Source organism: Leopardus geoffroyi, chromosome D2, assembly GCF_018350155.1.
Source record: "Leopardus geoffroyi isolate Oge1 chromosome D2, O.geoffroyi_Oge1_pat1.0, whole genome shotgun sequence".
In the NCBI taxonomy this organism is placed as follows: Eukaryota; Metazoa; Chordata; class Mammalia; order Carnivora; family Felidae; genus Leopardus; species Leopardus geoffroyi.
The window spans coordinates 87,393,828-87,416,436 of record NC_059334.1 but is presented as its reverse complement, the minus strand read 5'-3'; the positions used below and the strand labels follow the sequence as shown (position 1 = coordinate 87,416,436).

The following is a 22,609-nucleotide window of genomic DNA, read 5'->3' as shown; positions in this document are numbered from 1 at the left end:
CAAAGGCCCACCCTACACACGCTGACCAGCCCAGCCCGGCCAGCAGGTTCTAGACAGAAGAGCCCCAGGCAGTGGGAGAGCTGCCCTCAGGCTGTGGAGTGACCCCCAGACTCAGGGAGAGCCAGCTGGGAGCCTCCCCCCTGGGTCCCCGGACTCTGCCCCCAAAGCCTCTGCTCTCTGCCGCAGGCACCGGGCCTACCCAGCGCCCAGTCCGTGGCCTGGCCTGCCCGGCAGAGTGAGCAGGGCCGGCAAACACGGCCGGGTGGGCAGGGTGGTGGCGCGAAGGGGGACGGGAGACCATCCGGCACCCTCGCTGGGCCGAGCTGAGTGACCACGAGCTGGCAGGAGGGGCGGCAGGGCGCTCCGGGCAGGCGCTAGCCGCTGCGTCCGGCTCCCCTGGGTGTGGTTTCTGTGCTGGGCCTCGGAGGTCCTCTAGGATCTGCCCCCACACCCCCGCTCCCTGCCGCCCCCCTGCCAGCCCAGTACCAGCGTCCCTCGTTGAGGACGGGCCGGGCCCCTGAGAACCAGGGCCTGGGTGGGGACGTTGATCTCACTAAGCACCCACGTGCTAGCACCTATCCCACGTCTGGGGCAGAGCGGGGTGCGCCAGTGGACCAGGCCTCCCTGAGGCCAGCACTGGCACACGGCCCCTGTGCTGTCCCCAAAGGCAGGGGTTCCAGGGAGTCTGCTTTGCAGATGCTGGACCCAGGGGACCCGAAACTTCCCCTGCCGGTCACAGATCCCATTGGAAACATTTGTTTGGTTCTGTTCCCCTCTGGACACCCTGCGTCCGCGAGACCGGCGTGGTTCTGTCTGACCGCCCTGCGGGGTCAGGTCTGGAGCCCTGTCCCCACCCCAGGGATTATGAGGACTGTCACGTCTCCGGACGAAGCATCTCACAGGCCTGGCTGGGAACGGAACGCGCCGGGACTCCTGGAGGTGCCACAGAGAGCAGTTAAGAGGACAGACTCAGGCCACGTTCGTTGCTGGAGTCCCGCTGCCTCCCCTGTGCCTCAGCATCGTCCTCCGTAGAGTGGGAATCATGGCAGTGACACACACAGCCTCCCGGTGGAGTGAACCGTCTAACGTGGGAAGGATTTCGCATGGCACTGGCCGCAGTAAGGGCTCTGCAAGAGTTAGTGCTCATCACGGCCATCACACCACTGCCACCGTGGCCTGTCACCATCAGTTGTCCCCTCTGTCATCGCCATCACCACCACCTCTGTCATCACAACCACCTGCCGTCACCCCTGTCACTGGGCCATCAGTGGAACCACGGGGAGGTCAGGGCCGAGCGGGGCACATCCCCTGAGCAGCGCCTGCCCGGTGGTGGCAGTGGAGGTGCGGAAGGGCCCGGGTGCCTCCCGGGGAGCTGTCGTCGCCCCACTCACCCCATGGCCTGCACCCCCCGCTCCGCTCCGGGGCCTTGTCAGGGCAGCTGAGGCAGCCAGGCCCGGATCCGAGGGGGCCCGCAGTAGCAGGCTTCTGAACAAGAACAGTTTTCGGGCAGGGGATCGTTTCCCAAGGAAATTGCTTTCATTTCAAAACAGTTGGTCCGTGGCCCTTCTTTTTCTGATCCAGCTCGCTGGCTCTTCCGTGGTCGGGGAGACCACGGCAGGCGACAGGGCAGTCCCTCGTTTACCCCTGCACACCTGTCACACTCACCTCCGAGGGCTCCCCAGGGCTCGAGGGCACCTGCCCAGTTCTTCATTTCACCTGGTTTGCCGTTCGCCTCTGGTGTCCCCATGACTTCCCGCAGGAGAAACGCCCCCTCCGCTGACCCCAACCGCCCGGGCAGAAGTGACCTGGCCTCTCTCCCAGAGTGCAAGACCAGCAGCGCTCCCGGGGAGGCTCCGTGTGACGAGGCACAGCAGAACACGGCCCGCGGCAGGACATTCCCAGAGCCTGCCTGCCTGGTCCTCCCCAAGAACTCCGGCGGGCGGCCGGAGAAACAGACCACAGAGGGTGGAGTACATAAAAACAGTCTCCCCAACGAGCTGCAGGCCCACGCGTGGGGGCGGCGGGCAGAGTGACGAGCTGGGGCCACTGCCCCGGGGTCCCGCCAGATGGGACTGTGTCCCCAGGGGAAGCAGAAGCAGGGCCCCCATGCACAGGGGTGGCTGGGCCGCCGGCACTCGACACGCCAGCTGACAGCCTGGGAGGTGCAGCAGGGGGGGCCCCGAGGAGGAGGAGGAGGAGGAGGAGGACAGCGGGCGGGAGCTGAGGGCGTCTCCCAGGGGCGTCCTGACAGCTGGGCCACCCTCCTTGCCGGGCTCTCCCGCAGACCCACATCTTCTCACTGAGGACCACCACACCCTGGACGGAAACCAGCCTCAGTTCCAGGTGGCCTCCTGGGTTTTCATTCTCCCGACACCTCATTAACCTCATTAGACGTCTCTTGTGTCGTTACTTCAACCTGGCACTAGAAAGCGGCTTCCATTTGCTAAAACAGCATTGATATTTCACGGCTGAACTAGTTGCAAGTTACCCAACCCGGTGATTATTTGGAGAAAGCCACTCAGAGCTCACAGACCACGTTTTCACACCCGAAGGCTCTGTTCTGCCTGCTGCGCTCAGCCCCCCGGGCCTCCCGAGCCCAACCCCAGGACAGGCATTGCCCCTGCCCAGGCCCAGAGGGGCGGGTGGGCAGTTGTCACTTAGGGAGAGGCCTGTGCTGGTCCTTCGGGGCCAAGCCCAGGGGACAGCACTCCAGTGCACACACCAAACCTTGCTGTGGTAGCTGAAGAAACTTCGGGCAAGGGCGGGCAGTTCTTTCCCATGGTGCCGACCCCCACGTCCCTGGGTGTACACGGCCTTTCGCCTGCTCCACAGACCAACACAGTGAGCATGGAGAGCACAGAGATGGGGAGCACGGAGATGGGGGAGCACGGAGATGGGGAGCACAGAGGGGGGAGCACGGAGATGGGGAAGCACGGAGATGGGGGAGCATGGAGATGGGGGCACACAGAGATGGGGAGCACAGAGAGCATAGAGATGGGGGAGCACGGATATAGGGAACACTGAGGGCGGAGCACGGAAATGGGGAAGCACAGGGAGCACGAGGATGGGGGAGCACAGAGATGGGGAGCACGGAGATGGGGGAGCACGGAGATGGGGAGCACAGAGAGCATAGAGATGGGGGAGCACGGATATAGGGAACACTGAGGGCGGAGCACGGAAATGGGGAAGCACAGGGAGCACGAGGATGGGGGAGCACAGAGATGGGGAGCACAGGGAGCATAGAGATGGGGGAGCACGGAGATGGGGAGCACGGAGATGGGGAAGCACAGGGAGCACAGAGATGGGGAGACGGAGATGGGGGAGCACGGGGATGGGGAGCACGGAGATGGGGCAGGGCCGCTCTCCACCCCCAGGGTTGGAAAGGCCCACGGTTGCTTCCTCCCTGCTCTGTCCCACCAGGAAGAAATGGAAGCTAATGGTGTCATGCTGGGGGTGCTGTTTTCCCAGTGAGCCCTACTCCCCACGGGCTCCGGCTCCCCAAGGCTACTGTCAGCTGTTTCCAGCCCGATAATGTGTGTTTCTGTGCACGGGGAAGCATGCAAACCCAGCCAGGGAGATTCTTCAGGCGTCCTGCCCCGGGGGGTTGGCGCAGTCTCTGTCCAGACGCCAGGAGCCGCGGTGGCCTGCAGAGTCCGCGTCCCGCCAGACCCGGTGTGAGGACTCCACCCTGCACTGCCCACCTCAGAGCAGGTCTCTCTTGCTCTCTCCGGGCACGGCCTCCCCACCTGACGACCTCCTGTGGTTACTTGGGGCTCCACCTCTGCCCACAAGGCCCAGGGCCCACGTCCTGGCCACACCTCCACACTATGAGTCCCTTCTGAGACCTGGATGCCGGTATTTCCTGGGCTAGACAGTGGCCAGCGCAGGGGGGCTCCAAATGGCACCTGCACCTGACCGTGCGCAGGTGGCCGGCGGGAAGAGAAGGGGCCGTGCTGGCCGGGACTGACCCTCATTTTAGCCCAGGACCACTGAGGAATCCAAGGACGTGAGACGTGAGCCAGGGCTCCCCTGTCATGATGCAGGTGCCTGGTCACGGTGGGAGAACAGACACCACAGATGTCAGCCCCTGGGGGGGCCCTACATGGGCCCAGGTGGCAGGCGTGTGTGCCAGAGGGCACAGCCCCTGCCCTGCAGCTCTGTGGCGGCCGTGTGCCTTGTCCTGGCTAACTCGAGGCACCACCTGCAGGGAAACTTGGGTTACTGCGCCAAGGCCTGGGTGTCAGCCCTGGTGGCTCCAGAGAGCAGGTCCTTGGTGGGGGACGCTGTGTGCAGAGGCCCCTGGATTGCACCATCTGCTCTGGACAGCGGCCATGGCCCTGCAGCCCACGCCATCCCATTTCCTAGCACAATCCCTGCCCCCCAGGGGCTCCCGGCCCTTCCTCTGGCTCTTCCTCCCTCCCCCTTCCCAGGGTTGTTGGGCAGAAAAGGCCTCGAGGTCCCAGGATGCACCATGCAGGCAGTTAGCACAGATGTGCTCACTCAGAGATTAAGGATGGAGGTCAGATGACCAAACAGGAGAGGAGCAGCAGTGGGTCGGTCAAGTGCCAGCGGGGAGAGTACCCCCATCTCAGACACCCCGATTCCACTGGAGGGAGGGTACCCCCCACCCAAGACACCCCGATTAAACTGGGGAGAGGGCACCCCACCCAGACACCCCAATTCCACCAGGGGGGAAGGCACCCTACCCCCAGACACCCCAATTCCACCGGGAGGAGGGCACCCCCACCCCAGACACCCCAAATCTAAAAGGGAAACAACCACAAGGCCCAATCAGCAGCCAAGCTAGGACAGGACTCTAAAATTGCCCCCCACCAGTGCTAGCAGGGTCAGTGACCTCTGTGTAGGCTCAGAATCAACGAAGGAAACACCGAAATGAACAAATCATAGAATGGTAGAATGAGTACTTAGGAGAAACAATAAATAAACCACTGGTTGACCTAAGAAAAGGGAAAGAACTTGGGGTGGGGAGTGTCCCTGGTCACTGCCCCAGGCTCCCTCCCCTCCAACCTGCCTGTCTTCCGAGTCAAGTGGGTGCTAAGCTGGGGGCGGCTTGGGTTCCCCACGAGACATCAGGTGGTACACCTCAAGGGCAGTAGCCATGCAAAACCAAGCCAGGGTCTGTTGGGGGGTTGGTCACTGGACCCCATGGCGGGCCTGGTCTAACCCTGCCTCCCTCCCACCAAGAGGTCAAGGAGCTGAGAAGCCAAATCAAAGACAGTTTCAAGGTCAAGCCCTTGAATTTATTGAACACTCAGTCGGAGGCTCCTGCAGGAGGGTCTGAGCAGGCTGGGTGAGGGCTAGCTAGGAGGGGCTGACGGGGGCAGAGGGGAGGGCCAGGTGCTGACCCGCGGACGTGCCGTCGGTGGGACGGGCAGAGACACGGGCACAGGAGTGCACACCCGGTGGCTCGTCCTTGGTGTTCTCTCCTTTAATCCGGCTTAACCCTTTTACAGCCTCTGAAAAAGCCGCGCAGACCCCGGGGAGGAGGGGGTGGCGTTGGAGCGGACGCCCCGGGCGCGCTCGCAGGGAAGGACACCCAGGCAGGGCCCACGAGCCGCTACACCCACTCCTCGGTCTGAAGAGTCTTTGTCAGCGCCAGGGATCCTCACTCATTAGCACTCGCGACCGTCCTCAGACTCAGTATTTCGTGTCGAACAATATCTTCTGGGGCTGGGACGCAGGTGGGTGGCGTGGACGGTGCCCAGCGAGAGCCGCGAACCGGTGGCTTCTAGTTAAGGTCGGGCCCGGTCCCGACTCCGTCACTTGATCCTGTAGCTTCCTGGCCTTTCGGGAGAAAGGGAGGGGGTGGACGTTAGCCCAGCTGGCAGGGCCCGGGGTGGGGGCACAGCCCCGTCCACACAGAAGGACCGTGTACAGGTGCGCAGCACTCTGTCCTGCCCCGGGGTCTGCAGGGGAGCCGGCTGAGCACCCTCCCTCCCAAGGAGGACAGTGACCTCTCTGGGAAGGCCCATGGGCTGTGCCTCCCGGAGTCCCCACCAGGGCCCTGCCTGTGACACCTGCCCACAGCTGAGTGAATGCCAGTCCGTGGAGGGTTGAAGACAGGAGCAGGGGCTCCTCATGTGGCCAACGTGGGCACCATCCCTGACCATGACCCCACCAGAGCCTCATGCCTGTCCTGGGGAGGCAGGGCCTCAACTGCACCCTCACCCCGCAGACACAGCAGCAGGACCAGGGTCCCTAATAGTGGAAGGAGATCCCCAGCGGGGAGTCCTGTGCTGCTCCAGATCCCATGTTCTCAGCCAGTCTGCTGGGCCAGGAAAAGTGGTGGACGGGGCTCCGTGGCCCTCGGTGGGATAAAGTGGCCAGCATCAAGGAGGCAGCTCTTTCCTGTCTCGGTCCCGCAAGAAGCTGGCCAGCGAGTACTCGTGTCTGCAGTGCTGGGACCTCCCCAGGGCATAACCCGGACCGCCCTCCAGCCCAGGCACCGAGACCCCTAGTACGGATCCGTCACAACCGTGGGTTAACGTTCAGGTCCACGTCATTATGGCTGGGTAACGATTACTACCTTGGACAACGTGGGATTAGGGGCTCCAACCCTGCACGGCAGAAAATCCGTGTGTAACTACTATACGAGCGGCCCAGAAGTTAGGCCTCTGTTGACCAGAAGCCTTGCCGATAACACACACCGTTGATTAACAGCTATTTTGTATGTGATGTGTGTTCCAGACGTCATCTTACGACAGTCAGAGAGAAGATGACGTCACTGAGGAAACCACAAGGACAAGTTACAGCACGTACTGTCAAAGACCCGCCTACGAGCGGACCTGTGCCGCCCCGGCCCGTGCTGCCTGTTTTCTTCCCTGCAGAAATCTATGTTCGTCGTGCAATTACTAACCGCTCCTTCAGAAAGATTTGCTTTGTTTTCGACACACTTGTCCGGGAACCTCTCGACATCCTGTCCCCTTGGTCAAATGCTCAGCGATCTGTCTGCCCTGGAGAGACCCTCGGGGCTCCTCCCTGAGCTCCAGGCTGGCGGCCTGCACAGCCAACAGCCTGGCGGGGGGGGGGGGGGGGCTCCTGGGCTCTCTTTTGGGTCAGCTTCCTTTTTTCTGGAACACTCACTCCTTTCCCGTTCTGCTGACTTGATTTGGAAGGATGCGGTCTGCAGTAGCTTCCAGAGAAAGGCCGCACAGAAAGGAACGCGGTGAGACCTTGTGTGGGAATGCCTCTGTCCGTGGGCACCTGGCCTGCCAGTCTGAGGACAGAGTTCCTTGCTGCCCCCCCACCCCCTGGTGGTGAGGCCACTCCGTTCTCTCCTGGCCCTTTGCAGGTTTCAGCTTCCTGTTAGACCAGACGGGACGCGTTACACTCCGTGACCTGCCTCTCACACATCATCATCACCCAGGGGCCGTGGTTTACAGCAGGGCTCACTCCTGGTGTGCGTTCTGCTGGCCCAGACAGATGTATAATGACAGGTGTCCGTCACTGTGCTGTCACAGAGCTGGCACCACCCTAAACATCCCCCGTGCTCCGCCTGCTCATCTCTGTCCCCCAGCCCTGCAGCCACAGAGGCTCCTACTGTGCACAGAGTTTTCTCTCTTCCAGAACGTCATACAGTTGCAGCCTTTTCAGATGGGCTCTTTCACTTAGTGATATGCATGTGAGGCTCCCTCAGGTCTAGTCATGATGTGACAGCTCGTTCCTTTTTGGGGCCAAATATTACTCCACGGTCTGGAGGGACCACAGTTTATTTATCCGCTCACCTACAGAAGGACGTCGTGGTTGCTCCCAAGTTTTGGTAACTATGAGTGAAGCTGCTATGAACATCTGTGAGCAAGTTTTGGTCTGGACTTAAGTTTTGAACTCTTGGGAAAATGCCTAGGGGCACAACTGCTGGATCTCAAGTTCAGAGTACATTCAATTTTGTAGTAAATCACCAAACTGTCTTGCAAAGTGGCTGTGCCGTCTGGCGTCCCCACGGCATGAACGAGAGTTCCCGCTGCCCCACATCCTCACCAGTATCTGGTGTCGTCCGCAACTGGATTATAACCATTCTAATAGGTGTGTGTGGTATCTCTCTGTTCTAATTGGCAATTTCCTAACGACATACAATACTGAGCATCTTTTCATATGCTTACTTAACACCTATATATCTTCTTTGGTGAAGTGTCTGTTCAGATCTGTGGCTCGCTTTTTAATTGGGTTGTTTTCTCTCTATATTTTGGATAAGCAGTCCTTTAGTAGATGTGTCTTTTGCAACTATTTTCTCCCAGTCTTTGGCATCTTATTTTTTTTTAAACTTTTAAAAAAATGTTTATTTTTGAGACAGAGTGTGAGTGGGGGAGGGGCAGAGAGAGAAGGACACACAGAATCCGAAGCAGGTTCCGGGCTCTGAACTGTCAGCACAGAGCCCGACATGGGGCTTGAGCTCACAGACTGCGAGATCATGACCTAAGCCGAAGTTGGACACTCAACTGACTGAGCCACCCAAGCGCCCCTATTTTAATGTTTATTTTTGAGAGAGACAGAGACAGAGTGCAAGCTGGGGAGGGGCAGAGAGAGAGGGAGACACAGAATCTGAAGCAGGCTCCAGGATCTGAGCTGTCAGCACAGAGCTCTATGTGGGGCTTGAATTCATGAGCCATGAGATCATGACCTGAGCCAAAGTCGGACACTTAACTGACTGAGCCACCCAGGTGCCCCTGGCATCTTATTCTTTTGACAGTATCTTTTGCAGAGACAAATTTTTAAATCTTAATGAAGTCATTATCATTTTTTTTTGTGGTGCCTTTGATGTTCTATTTAAAAACTCCCCGCCAACCCAAGGTCACCCACATTTTCTATGTCATTTTCTACAAGTTTTACAGTTTTGCATTTTACATTTCGTTCTGTGACCCACTTTCGGTTCACTTTCGGGGAGGTGTAAGGTCTGGGTCTAGATTCGCTATTTTGCACGTGGACGCCCAGCGGTTCCAACACCATCTGTTGAAGACGCCATCTTTGCTCCGCTGTGTTACCTTCGCTCCTTTGTCGGATATCAGTCGACTGTACTTATGTGGGTCTTCCTCTGATCCACTGACCCATCTGTCTACCGTTCCACCAACCCCATGCCATCTTGATTACTGTAACTTTACCGTGAGTCTTCAGGGCGGGTAGTATCAGTCCTACAACCTTGTTCTCCTTCAGTGTTGTGTGGGCGATTCTGGGCCTTTGTCTCCTCTCCATATAAACGTTAGCAGCAGGTTGTCGATATCCACAAAATAACTTGCTGGGATTTTGATTGGGATTCTGCTGAATGTCTTCATCAACTTGGGAAGAACCGCCATCTTGACGATATTGAGCCTTCCCATCCATGAACATGGGATTCCTTTCCACCCCTTTAGTTCTTGTTTGAGTTGACTCATCAGTTTTGTTGTTTTCCTCATACAGATCTTGTACATATTTTGTTAGATTTGTACCTAGCACCATTTTTTGGGTGCTAATGTGAATGTTCTTAATTTAAAATCTCACTTGTTTGCTGATGGTATATAGTAAGTGACTAACTTTTCCATCTTAACCTTGGATCCTGCAACCTTGCCATAATCACTTACTAGTTCCAGGAGATTTTGCTCAATTCTTTGGGATTTTCTACACAGCCAACTAAGTCATCCGGAAACAAAGATAGTCTTAACTCTTCCTTCTTAATCTACCTCATTTTCCTTTCTTGTCTTGTTGCAGTAGCTAGGATTTCCCATGTGATGCTGGAGAGAAATGGTCTCGTTCCCGACCTTCAGGGGAAAAGTAGTTTCTAGTTTCTCACCATGAAGTACGAGGTTCGCTGTAGTTTCTGTAGATGCTCTTTATCAAGTCAAGGAAGTTCCACTCGTGCCTAGTTTGCTACAAGCAGTTATCACAAACAGGTGCTGGATTCTGTTAAATGCTTTTCCTGCACCAAATGATACGATCGTGTGATTTTCCTTCTTCGGCCACAAGGTGACGATGCGTTACATAAAATGGGTTTTGAATGTGGAACCAGCCCTGTGCACCTGGGACAAACTCCACTTGGTCATGGTGTATAATTCTTTTTATACGTTGTTAGGTTTGATTTGCTAATATTTTGTTGAGGATTTTCGCATCTGTGTTCAGGAGAGACACCGGTCTGTAGTTTTCCTCATACGTGACGTCTTTGTTCTGGCATTAGGGTAACGCTGGCCTCATAGGATGAATTACGATGTTTCCCCTCCACTTCTATTTTCTGGAAGAGATTATAGAGAATGGTATCATTTCTTCCTTAAACGTTTGGTAGAATTCTCCAGTGAACTCACTTGAAAATTATTATCGGTTGGATTCCTTTAATAGATACTAGATATTCAGACTGGCTATTTCTTGTGTGAGTTTTGGCAGACGGTGTCTTGCAAGGCATGGTCCATTCCGTGTTAGGTTATCAGACTTGTGAGTACAGCTGTTCATAATGCCAGACCGGCCTTTCACTCCACAGTTGAAGCTCGAGGCACAGATGTTTAGAAGACTTAGGAGGTAGAGCTTGGGGTGTTTAAGGAGGAGCTTACAGCCACGAACAATGGATTTGGAGAGAATAAAGTTACCCGAGGGCAGGTGCAATTCTCTGGGCTGGGAAGGCAAAGCCGGCAGAGGGTAGAGTCTGACAGGGTGGGGTCCCTGAGAGGCAGCCCAGGCCCTGCCTGCACTCCCTCCTCCCCTCCTCCTGCCCTGTGGACCCCGTGGACAGAGGAGGCGACGGAGCCCTCCGACGGGCTGTGGGGACGGCTCTGTGGGCAGCTTTGGTGCCGAGCCGCTGCGTCAAGGTGAGCCTGGGCTCGGGGGGCCGGGGAGAGCAGGCGTGTTTTCCTGCGTCCGTGAGCAGCAAGGGCACAGAGGCATCAGGCTCAGCCTGCACAGCCTGAGGCCAGTCACTCTGGGGAGGTGACAGGTCCCCTTACCGCTGGGTGGGTGACTATGTGTCGTCTGGGGCAGGAAGCCACCTTTCTTGAGCGCGGTATCACTCCCATAACCCCGACCATTTCTGCACACACAGCACACGTCTGTGCAAAGGGGCCTGCCTCCCTGCCCATGGGTTCCAGGGGGTCAGCCGGCTCCAGGCCCCTTCAGGGTCTCACCAGGCTCTGCTGGTTACCAGGCGTCGGGCAAGGACCCCACAGGCACATCCCCATTGTCCCTGTTGATAAAGCAGAGGCTGTGCTAGGATCCCGGCAGGTGGCACAATGTGTCAGGGGGCTCACGCACCTCACACGCCAAGAAAACACCTCTTATCCTCCCACGAAGCGCGATTCTGGGCACGTCCCTCACGTGAGGCACGTGGAGCGCTCCCCACGATCGAGAGAACGCGTGCTCTGAAGAGGCGTGGCAGGTTCCCTCTGATTCTTAACAGAACAATTCGTTTTTACACAGAGCCAATGCGCACTTACAATCTCCAAGTCCCGGGCAGCCGGACTCGTTTCCTTGAGTGGCGCCGTGCCTTGAAATCTTTTTCTTCCCTCGTGCGTTTTCTGAAGGTGCTGCTTTGTGTTTTCTTCCCAGAGCTCCTCTCGGAAGGCCCTGAGGGAACAGAGGGTGATGAGGACACGATTTTACACATCGAGTCGAGTCGAGTCTCGGCAATCCCTGCTCCGACAAGGGAGAGAGAATTTTCCTTTTTTCCTCCAGGCCAGAGTGCAGTCCTGGGGCTCAGGGGCTGTCGCCACGAGAATGGGGCCACCTAGGCCACCCGCTCCCCCTCCGGCAGCAGCTCAGACAGGCCCAGGCAGTGAGGAGCCGCAAGAACACACGCCACGTTTTAAAACTTCACATCCAGGTAAGAAATTACACATTCAGGGCCGTGCACAGACACTACACAAAAGGGACAGTCTCTGTCTTCACAGGAAATACACAGTTGTGATAAATCCTTAAACAGGATTATTAAATTAGGATTTCAGACATACTTGCCCTGCCAACATCAGGGCTTTGGGCTTAAATTCTCTGCCTTTAAACACGAGGATGTTCAGAGTGGCAGAGCATTCTGGGCCGCGCAGGAAGGGCGGCAGTGCCTGGTGTGTGAGGAGGCCCCGGAGTCTGGGGTGTCTGCCTGGGAACACAACTGCCTCCCATAACCCCCCCTAGCCTGGGGCTTCCCCGAGGACCCTAACCACCCCTCCCCCCCGCCAGCAGCAGCCTCTGTGTCGGCTTTGTTTGCTTTTCAGCATAATGGACACAGGCAGGACGGTGGCCTCCAGTCCTGCCCTGCACAGACCCCAGCGTCGGCACCTCTGAACCCCGGTTCTCGGGAAAGCCCTGCCCACAGGGCAGTCGGGGTCCGCGGGCACACGCTCGTGTGCTGTGGGGACAGCTGCATGCCGTCCATTTCCATCTGAGCCATTCCATGGGCCGGGGTGGGTCCTGTCTGTGGACCTGCAGGGTTGTCCTCGGGGCTCTGGGCATGAACACGAATGACTCCCCAGAAAAGAACACCCCTTCGCCGTCCACGCGTCACACCAGGATGACCTTCCTCTGGGCCTCCCGGTCCCCAGAATGTGGAAACACGGCGGTGGGCAGAGCTGGGACGTGCAGGCCAGGCCGGTCCTCCCCGGAGCACATGAGCCCCCCACCCACGCCCGGAGCTCGTCTCCGCTGGGCTTCAGAGAGCCCAGGGCGGGGCTGGTGTAGGTCAGCGGGGAGCAGCCGGCAAGAGGGGGCACAGGAGCCCCGTCCAGCAGTGTCCCCGGCCGCCCATGGCTCTCCCCGCGTGCCCGGGAGGGGTGCAGGGTGCAGAACAGCACAGCCACAGCATCAAGTGTGTTGTGAGTGAAAGAGCCGAGAGGAAAACGCGCGTGCACGCACACGCACACAGGCACACAGGTCTACTTCCGGTGTGCAGCAGCTGGGGAAGGGTGAAGGGCCCAGCGGTCATTCCCGGGGTGCAGATGCTGGGTCAGCATCGGGGGTGTGCTTGGTCACCTGCACCGGAAAACTGCAGAAATGCCACGCCCCCAGCAGCTGCTGTTCCCGCCCTGCCCCGCCCCCCGCTCCCCCTCCCCCGGCCTGCCCCAGATGCCAGCAGGTGCCAGTGAGTGCTGGGGTGTGAGCGCGACCACCAGCGGGCAGCGGGGCTGAACTCGGACCCCGGGACCAACCTCATTTCTTCGCTTGTTTGCGATGACTTCTCTTTGCTTTGCCTCACGTTTCCGGGTGGATTCACTGGCATTTTCTCCTTGTCTGCCAAATCCACGGCACAGGGAATCTTTGACACCGCCTAGGAAAAGGCAAGATGTTTTCAGGAACCTAAGGAAATGCTGCCGTCCGCCCGCAGGCAGTAGGCTCATCCTTCCTCCGAGGAGGCCGCCGGCTGGACGCTGGTCGGTGGGAGGGCATGATCAGAGCGGGGATGCCAGCGGGCCTGGAGAGCTGCCTGCAATTCTGTCCGCAGAGCGGACAGGAGCCGTGCTCTAGAATGGGTTCCACGCCTCTCGAGTGGGTGCGGCTGTATTTTGGATCACTGAGTTTCAAGCTAATAGGTAAGTGCTCCTGCACAACCGACCCGTGAGAAGGTAGGAAGTGTCCTGTCGTTGGGACAGCCTGTATTTATAAACTCACTGCTCTTAGATCCATGCCGTCACGGATCAGCACGGATAAATGCTGAAAACCCAGGAGAGGCACTCGGGGTTGGCTTTTCCTGATAAAGCCCACCGATTCCAAGTGAGAACCTGCAGATAGAGAACAGCGTTCCTGTCTGCCAGTCCCCGGCCCCAGGTGGGATGCGGCACCGCCCCCGTCGCGGGATGCCCAGCGGGGCGCAAACGTGTCCTCCGGTAGCGCCAGGACCCTCCCCGGCAGCCCCCAGTTCACGGATGGCGGAGAGAGGGCACATCTAGGGCAGAGCAAGATGCGATAAAGGTTCACGTGTTTCTGGAAGCTCTCTGAGAATCGCAGGCCATGTGAATTCATTTTGGAAACCATCTCCTTTCTAAGTTATGGCACTGCATAAAATATGTCCAAGCAGCACCGTAAATGCTGGAATACTCCTTATGTCTAAGGGTCTGAGGACCTGATGCCAGGATTTCTGGTCACCCGGGCTCTTGGGTTTCCTCATCCACCTCTCCGGAGTCGCACCTTTCATCGCCTGCACGATCCCCCTTCCTCCTTGTCTTCCCAACCCCTACCTGGGTTTGCCTTTCTAGAGCCTTCCTTCCCTCCTCCCTCCTTGGGCCACACCCAGGTGTCTGCCTGGCTCTCCTAGTGTCCTAACCAGCTGCTGCCTCCACACTTTCCTGACTCCCACCTATGATATGCTCCCATGGCAGGTGGGCTTTGTAAATGTCTCCTTTGGTGTGGCCCTGTGCCCTTGAGACACCTCAGACACTCCCCAACTCTCAGGGAGCAAGCCTGAGAACCAGACTGATCTCTCCCTATGCCAGGGGGCTTTAGACCTGTGTGTGTGTGTGCACCTATGTGTGTGCACCTGTGCCTGTGTATACCTGAGTGCTTCTGTGTGTGTACACACCTATGTGTGTGCCTGTGTGTGTAGCTGAGTGCATCTGTGTGTGTGTACCTGTTCATGTGCCTACCTGTGCATGTGCCTGTGTACCTGAGGGCACCCGTGTGTCTCCACCTGTGCATCTGTGTGTGTGTACCTGAGGGCACCTGTGTGTGCGCGCCTGGGCCTGTGTGTCTGTGTGTGTGCCTCTGTTCACGTGTGCCTGCCCCTGAAAGGAGAGCACGCCCTTTAGGGCATCGCAAGGTGGGCAGAGAGAGAGACATGGCAAGTGTGGGTGTGGGGAGAAGGGAAGGGAGGGCAGGGAGGGCAGGGGGACTCCCGGGGAGGGGAGGCGAGGCTCCAACCAGGGGCTCCTCCGGCTGAAGTCTGCAGCTGCTACCCAGACTGTGTCTATAATCACCCCGTGTGCCACAACACCTCTAAGTGGATTAGCAGGGCAGGACCTGGTCTGCCTGGTTCCTGTGCCTGACTCTGGGAAGGTGCTTAACCCCAGGGGGTGGGGGTGGGGGTGGGGGTGAGAGAGGGAGGGGGGAGGGGCAGAGTCGGGGGTTGGGGGTGGGGCCGGAGCTGGCTTAATCCCAGTGGATGGGTGGGGGAGGGAGGGGGCCGCCACACTTTCCCAGGAGGACTCCTAAACATTTCTCCAACAGGAAGAGAAGACAAATATAAATTCAGTAGGTGTTTTCTAAAGTCAGTAATGTAACTATTGTTCTTAATTAAAAGTGTATGATTTGGAAAGAAGCCCCCAGCCACAGTTTGCTATCAGTACAAACACCGAGGAGGAGGAGGAAGACGTCCCACATACCCAGTCCTCTGCTGAAAGCAAGGACCACAAGTAGGGACGGACAGGAGGCACAGCGGCGCCCCCACGCCCTGCAGGCCGCCAGCCCTCCACCTTCTGGGGACAGAGCCCACACACAGCCGCTTCCTGGGGAGGCCGGCGGTGCCAGCGTTCACGGGTCCACATTCCCTCTGCCACATTGCCCACAGACGCGCGTCTCCGTACGCGGATGCCAGGAGTCGGACTGCGTGTATTAAAGCATGGGGTCACCAAGAGCTCAGAGAAGCTCGGATTTTTAACTTAGGTATTTTCCAACACGTTGCAGCAACAGCAGCGGCCACGGTGGCTGGGAACGCGTGGCCCTAGCGGGTGATGGTATGGCAGCCACTGAGCAGACGGAGCCTCTGTCCTGTCTTTACTGCCACTGGGGGGTCCCTTGCGGGGACAGCCTGTCTGCCTCCGCCCACGTTCCTACTGAGCTCTTTAACTTAAAACAGCCTGGTGATCATTCTTCAGATTTCAGACAGCGGCCTTTGTCCCAAGTACAAGTGTTAGCCTGTATCTTTTGACTTTGATTACGGTACTCCGGGCTGTCTAGAAATTTCAGTTTCATAAAGTTAAATTTTTCTTTCTTTACGTTTATTTACTCATATTCTGAGAGGGCGCACAAGTGGGAAGGGGCAGAGAGAGAGGGAGAGAGAATCCCAAGCGGGATCCACACTGTCGGCGCAGAGCCTGACACGGGGCTCGAACTCACAAACCACGAGGTCACTGAAACTCACGACCTCAACCGACTGAGCCATCCAGGCGCCCCGAAGTTAAAATTTTCTATCTGTAGTTCCAAAAATTCTGTGTTTCCTATTTGATTTGTGAGGCTTTTTGCCACTCCAGATCATACAAATGTTTTTAAGTTTCTACAAAATACAACAGCGACTATGCACAGTATGTCCGTGTGGTTCCAAATTATACGGGACAGGATAACCTTCCTCTTCTTGCAGAGTGTCGTGGACGTCACATTGCCCACTAGAGTAAACCGTGTACAAACAGAAGCTAGCTCCAGCGATCCCACTTCTGGGCGCCCCCCCCAAACTGAAAGCGGGGTCTCAGACAGACACCCCCGTGTGCACGGCAGCAGATTCACAGGAGCCCGCAGGTGGAAGGGACCCGAATGTCCACCGTGGACGAGCGGGTAAATGCAGCGGTCCGTCCACACGGCACGACGTCCCCCGGCCTCGCAGGAGGGAGACGCCTGCCACGCGCAGAGGAGCCCCGAGGTCGCGATGCCCGGTGACAGAAGCCAGACGCAAAAGGACAGGCCCGGTGTGACTCCACCCTCGCGAGGTCCCCGGAGCCGTCATGTTCACAGAGGGCAGACAGACAGAGGGGGCAGGGGAGGGGACGGGGACCTGGTGTCTGATGGGGACAGGCCTTCCTTTCGGGGGGACGGGAGAGTCCTGGGGACGGAGGGGGGGGGGTGGCTGTGCATGGGGTGAGCGTGCTGGGTGCTCCTCAACTGGACACCTGAAAACAGTTCACACGTTTTACGTGACGTGTGGATTTCACGCCCATCTTACAGAAGGAAGCCTTCCACGCAGCGCCAGTCGCCAGCCTCCACCGTTAGTGGCACTTAAATACAGCTCCGCCAACGGGGCCGGGAGCCGGCAGCCCCAGCAGGCTCAGCGGTCTCCTGGTCTTGACAACCCGCCTGTGCGATGTGGGGAGAGGCTGGGAGGGGGTCCCTGCAGCCGGCAGGGGGCGGGTGCACCCCGGACCCGGGCGCCAACGGGACAGGAGCGCTGCTGTGGGGCCGCGTGCACTCAGGGCCCGGACACAGGAAGAGTCCAGCCTGACTCGGGCACCCCCCCACCCCCGGCAGCCTTGAGCCCGCCACTGGGAGCCCCCTGCTGGGTCCACCCCGATCGGCATCCTGCAGGGTGGGCTGAGGGGGAGCCGGGCAGACGGCAACAGGCGACACCTGGCACAGGCGACCACGGATGCCGTGTGTCCGGCCCGACAAGCCAGAGCCTGGCTGAGTCGGAAGCCTGGTTGGGGGGAGGGTGGCACCGGCACATTCCTGGCCGGCAGGGGGCTGGGACCACAGGAGCCTGTGCAGGTCTAGGAGCAAGGGGAACCTTCCAGAGTGGCCACACACGCTTTGAGGATCCGCGGAAGAGTGGGGGCCCAGCGGGCAAGTGGATGAGATGCCTGTGCAAAGGCCCTGTGGCAAAGAAGAGGGTCTAGGTAGGATGACCAGGAGGCTCTGGAGGGCACTGGGGGCGAGGTACAACGGGGTGAGGAGGGCGGTCAGGAGACACAGACACGGAGGCTGGTGCCCGTGAGCTGTGAGGACACAGTGTCAGAGGACTGCTCGTGACCATCCGCTGGAGAGACGCAGGGATGGAGGTAGAGATGATGAGGCCCGGCTCCTGGGGACAGAGCCAGCCTTGGGGACGCCTGACCCAAGGAAGGTGGCAGGACACAAGCAGCTTCTCACGGGGTCAGGGGGGACGCTCGAGAGGAGAGGAGCTGCAGGGGAAACAGGGCACCTGCCGTCCAGGAGCGGGGCGGCACCACGGGCGGGCCTGGGCAATGGTGCCGGGACCAGCCGAGGGAAGGGGTCCGTGCGCCACAGCAAAGCGCCGGGAGGCCGGGAGCAACAGAACTGGGGCCACAGAGGGGGCACTGGCAGAGGCCTAGGAGAGGAGATGGCAGAGCCTGTGCACGCCCGCCTGGTGGCCTCTCTTTTCTCCTTGTGGTCACCTGCTGACTGAACGGCAGAGGCCAGGGGAGTAGTCAAGCTTTGCAAGAGCGGGTGGGAAGGGGAGCGTGGGCGGGAGAGGGGAGGGCTGGGATGCCCCGACCCCGCGGCAGAGCCTAGCACCCCTCCGCAGCAGAGCTGGGAAGCCAGGGGCTGGCCGGGAAGGGACAGCTGGGCATTTGCAGAGTGGCATTTCCAGGGGGCCTGGGTGACAATGGGGCACAGGCCCTGGGCCAGGAGCTGGCGCTCCGGGAGGCAGGGGACAAGCCGAGCCTGGTCTGGCCGCGCGCAGGAGAGCTGGGCACGGCGGCCGTGGGGCTGTAAGCACTGGTTTCCTAATTGTTTTCCGGCAGTCCTGCATCGCGGCCCCGCTAAGAGTCCTGATCCTTCGAAGGCACATTAACTGGCTGTAGGTCAAGGACGCCATGTGGGTTTGCTTTCATACGCTCGGTTGGGGGGTCGGGGGGGGTGGTGGTGAGGGTGAAGCATCTGCAGAAGCCCGAGCCCTGACTCCGCGGGGACACCCAGCCTCACAACATCCTTCCTGCATGTTCAGAAAGTCCCAGAAATGTTTTACGCACCTCGTAGGCCTCAGGGAGACGAGGGCATCCTCTGCAACAGAGAGGAAGAAGCGGGATGTGGCGTGGATGGCTGCCGTCCCCTCCCAGCCTCCGGCACAGCGTGGCTTCCCACCGAGCCCCTTGGGCAGGGTGTTCGCCCCTGGAAGGACCCTGTCCCAAGGTCAATGGCTGGGGGGTTTCCCACAAGGGTGGCAATTCTCCTCCACCTGCAGCCGACACCACTGGGTCTCCTCACGTCCTCACGGCCGCCCTGCCTGAGTCCAAGCTGCCCCTCACCACCAGCTGACCGGCTCCCAGCCAGGCCTCCCACAGCCCCTCAGGGTCAGTCACGCGCTAGAGCAGCTCACAGAGCCCAGGGCACAGCGGAGGCTGCAGCCTGGGAGCAGCTGCGGGAACTGCCACACGGACGATTCGCGGGGCCACATGGGACAGGTGGGGGGGAGGGGCCCACATGGGACAGGCGGGGGGGTTCACGGGACAGGCGGTGGGGGGGCCTCAAGGGACAGGAAGGGGGGGCCGCATGGGACAGGCGGGGGGGGCGCATGGGACAGGTGGGGGGCACACAGGACAGGTGGGGGGGCACATGGGACAGGCGGGGGAGCACCCGGGACAGGCGGTGGGGGGCCTCAAGGGACAGGAAGGGGGGACCGCATGGGACAGGTGGGGGGCACATGGGACAGGTGGGGGGGCACACAGGACAGGTGGGGGGCACATGGGACAGGCGGGGGAGCACCCGGGACAGGCGGTGGGGGGGCCTCAAGGGACAGGAAGGGGGGGCCGCATGGGACAGGTGGGGGGGCGCATGGGACAGGCGGGGGAGCACCCGGGACAGGTGGGGGGGCACATGGGACAGGCGGGGGAGCACCCGGGACAGGCGGTGGGGGGGCCTCAAGGGACAGGAAGGGGGGGCCGCATGGGACAGGTGGGGGGGCGCATGGGACAGGCGGGGGAGCACCCGGGACAGGTGGGGGGGCACATGGGACAGGTGGGGGGGCACATGGGACAGGCGGGGGAGCACCCGGGACAGGCGGTGGGGGGCCTCAAGGGACAGGAAGGGGGGACCGCATGGGACAGGTGGGGGGCACATGGGACAGGTGGGGGGGCACCCGGGACAGGTGGGGGGGCACATGGGACAGGTGGGGGGGCACATGGGACAGGCGGGGGAGCACCCGGGACAGGCGGTGGGGGGGCCTCAAGGGACAGGAAGGGGGGGCCGCATGGGACAGGTGGGGGGGCACCCGGGACAGGTGGGGGGGCACATGGGACAGGTGGGGGGGCACACAGGACAGGCGGGGGGACCGCATGGGACAGGTGGGGGGCACATGGGACAGGTGGGGGGGCACACAGGACAGGCGGGGGGGCACATGGGACAGGTGGGGGAGCACCCGGGACAGGCGGTGGGGGGGCCTCAAGGGACAGGAAGGGGGGGCCGCATGGGACAGGTGGGGGGGCGCATGGGACAGGCGGGGGAGCACCCGGGACAGGTGGGGGGGCACATGGGACAGGCGGGGGGGGAGGCCGCCCGGGACAGGCGGTGGGGGGGGCCTCACGGGACAGGAAGGGGGGGCCGCATGGGACAGGTGGGGGGGCACCCGGGACAGGTGGGGGGGCACATGGGACAGGTGGGGGAGCACCCGGGACAGGCAGTGGGGGGGCCTCAAGGGACAGGAAGGGGGGGCCGCATGGGACAGGTGGGGGGGCGCATGGGACAGGCGGGGGAGCACCCGGGACAGGTGGGGGGGCACATGGGACAGGCGGGGGGGGAGGCCGCCCGGGACAGGCGGTGGGGGGGGCCTCACGGGACAGGAAGGGGGGGCCGCATGGGACAGGTGGGGGGGCACCCGGGACAGGTGGGGGGGCACATGGGACAGGTGGGGGGGCACCCGGGACAGGCGGTGGGGGGCCTCAAGGGACAGGAAGGGGGGACCGCATGGGACAGGTGGGGGGCACATGGGACAGGTGGGGGGGCACCCGGGACAGGCGGTGGGGGGCCTCAAGGGACAGGAAGGGGGGACCGCATGGGACAGGTGGGGGGCACATGGGACAGGTGGGGGAGCACCCGGGACAGGCGGTGGGGGGCCTCAAGGGACAGGAAGGGGGGACCGCATGGGACAGGTGGGGGAGCACCCGGGACAGGCGGTGGGGGGCCTCAAGGGACAGGAAGGGGGGACCGCATGGGACAGGTGGGGGGCACATGGGACAGGTGGGGGGGCACCCGGGACAGGTGGGGGGGCACATGGGACAGGCGGGGGAGCACCCGGGACAGGCAGTGGGGGGGCCTCAAGGGACAGGAAGGGGGGGCCGCATGGGACAGGTGGGGGAGCACCCGGGACAGGTGGGGGGGCACATGGGACAGGCGGGGGGGGAGGCCGCCCGGGACAGGCGGTGCGGGGGGCCTCACGGGACAGGAAGGGGGGGCCGCATGGGACAGGTGGGGGGGCACCCGGGACAGGTGGGGGGGCACATGGGACAGGCGGGGGAGCACCCGGGACAGGCGGTGGGGGGGCCTCAAGGGACAGGTGGGGGGGCACATGGGACAGGTGGGGGGGCGCATGGGACAGGTGGGGGAGCACCCGGGACAGGCGGGGGGGGAGGCCGCCCGGGACAGGCGGTGGGGGGGGCCTCACGGGACAGGAAGGGGGGGCCGCATGGGACAGGTGGGGGGGCACCCAGGACAGGTGGGGGGGCACATGGGACAGGTGGGGGGGCACACAGGACAGGCGGGGGGGTGCATGGGACAGGCAGGGGGCTCACAGGAAAGGGTGGGGGTGCACGGGACAGGTGTGGGGAAGCGTGAGGAGCTGCACATCCTCTCTGGGCGCCACCCTCCCGCACCTGCGGGGCCGTTGGGATGGGGCTGAAAGCTGCAAGCCGCGCTCAGGCGGTCTTTCTGGGGACCAGCCACGTGACGAGGCCCCACCCTGAGTCACCCGTCAGCATCAGCTGAGGCCGGCTCCCAGCGCTCCCTACGGTAAGAAGACGCGCCCGTCAGCCCCGGCCCCATGGGGTTTCGCGGGTCTGTGGGGGCAAAGCACAATGTATTTCTCGTCAGGCCGCGGTCTCACAGGCCAGCGTGAGTCTCACGCGGGGTCTCAGCCCGTGCTGTCCTAGAACGCCTTCGAGACCCTCGCGTCAGTGGGGTATCCTGCTAGCTCACCCTTTTCCGTGGCCACGGGGTGACCCCGAACTTGGGACACAACTTACAGCCACCCATCTCCTGGCACGCCAGCTGTTTCTGCTGGGCTGCTGCGATCGAGCTCGGGCGGCTTCCTCGAGAAGGTGTAAGTGTGCAAGTCGCCCTGTTCCTGAAGCGACGGCACACGAATCTGGGATGCTTACGTGTCGTGCAAAAATGCGGGTGGCGACAGAGAAGACGGGATGGGAGGGCGTAGCACGTCGCCTATGACGCAGGCAGGCGTGCGTGCCGGGCCGGGAGCAGAGGGCAGCCCGCCCGGGGAGGCCACACGGCGAGAGGAGGCGGGAGGCGCCGCTTCCTCCCAAGTTGCCGTGGCTCTGATGTGGCTCTAACGGTAAAGGAACACTGTAAGTGTCTGCGGGGAAGTCAGGGGTCTCAGGGCCTAGAAGGTCTGAGAGCCACCCGCTCTCCTGTCCCCCCGGCCAGGTCTCCTTAGTGAGAGGTACAGGCACGAGCAAACACGCCCCGTGTGAAGGGCCGCGGTCGCAGTCCCGGCTCCACCTGGCGCTCCGAGGACCCAGGGGCCAGCCCCGTGGGCACCGGCATCGGGACTGTGGGCATCCTACCGGACCCCGCGTTTGGATAAAAGGGCTCTGTGTGTCTTTTCTCTTCAGGTGACAGTTGCTCTGCTTGAAAGGACAGAGGCCTCACAAGGAACGTGAGGTGGCAGCAGCACTGGGCACAGACGTTCCCATTGGGACAGCGCTGGCGGCCGGCCGGCCAGACACGAGCCTCCCGTGGGCGGAGAGCGGGCCCGGCGCCCAGCCTGGCGTGGAGCGTCTGGTTCCCGCCCCCCCCCCCCCGAGCCCCTACCCCGCGTCCCCCA

The 22,609-nt window shown here is 61.1% G+C and overlaps 1 protein-coding gene and 1 long non-coding RNA gene across 11 annotated transcripts in view; both read right to left on the bottom strand.

Moving 5' to 3' along the window:
* Window positions 1-5,229: 5,229 nt before the first annotated feature.
* The window catches only part of LRRC27 (leucine rich repeat containing 27), a 39,002-nt gene continuing 21,622 nt past the window's right edge, over window positions 5,230-22,609 (bottom strand). For 8 of the 10 annotated variants that reach the window (XM_045439306.1, XM_045439309.1, XM_045439305.1 and 5 more), the window contains 3 exons: window positions 13,107-13,225; window positions 11,406-11,535; window positions 5,230-5,805 (listed from right to left, as the gene is read on the bottom strand). In XM_045439306.1, coding sequence (XP_045295262.1) covers window positions 5,659-5,805; window positions 11,406-11,535; window positions 13,107-13,225 — 396 coding nt within the window. In that variant the 3' untranslated portion in view covers window positions 5,230-5,658. Of the gene's footprint in view, window positions 5,806-10,030; window positions 10,217-11,405; window positions 11,536-13,106; window positions 13,226-22,609 lie in introns of those variants that run through there. The other 2 variants (XM_045439310.1, XM_045439311.1) reach the window with 2 other exon arrangements.
* On the bottom strand, window positions 16,082-22,603 carry LOC123577248. Its single transcript, XR_006701788.1, has 3 exons — window positions 21,792-22,603; window positions 21,423-21,605; window positions 16,082-18,793 (listed from the first exon to the last, which is right to left on the bottom strand). It is a non-coding gene; the product is annotated as an uncharacterized LOC123577248 (long non-coding RNA).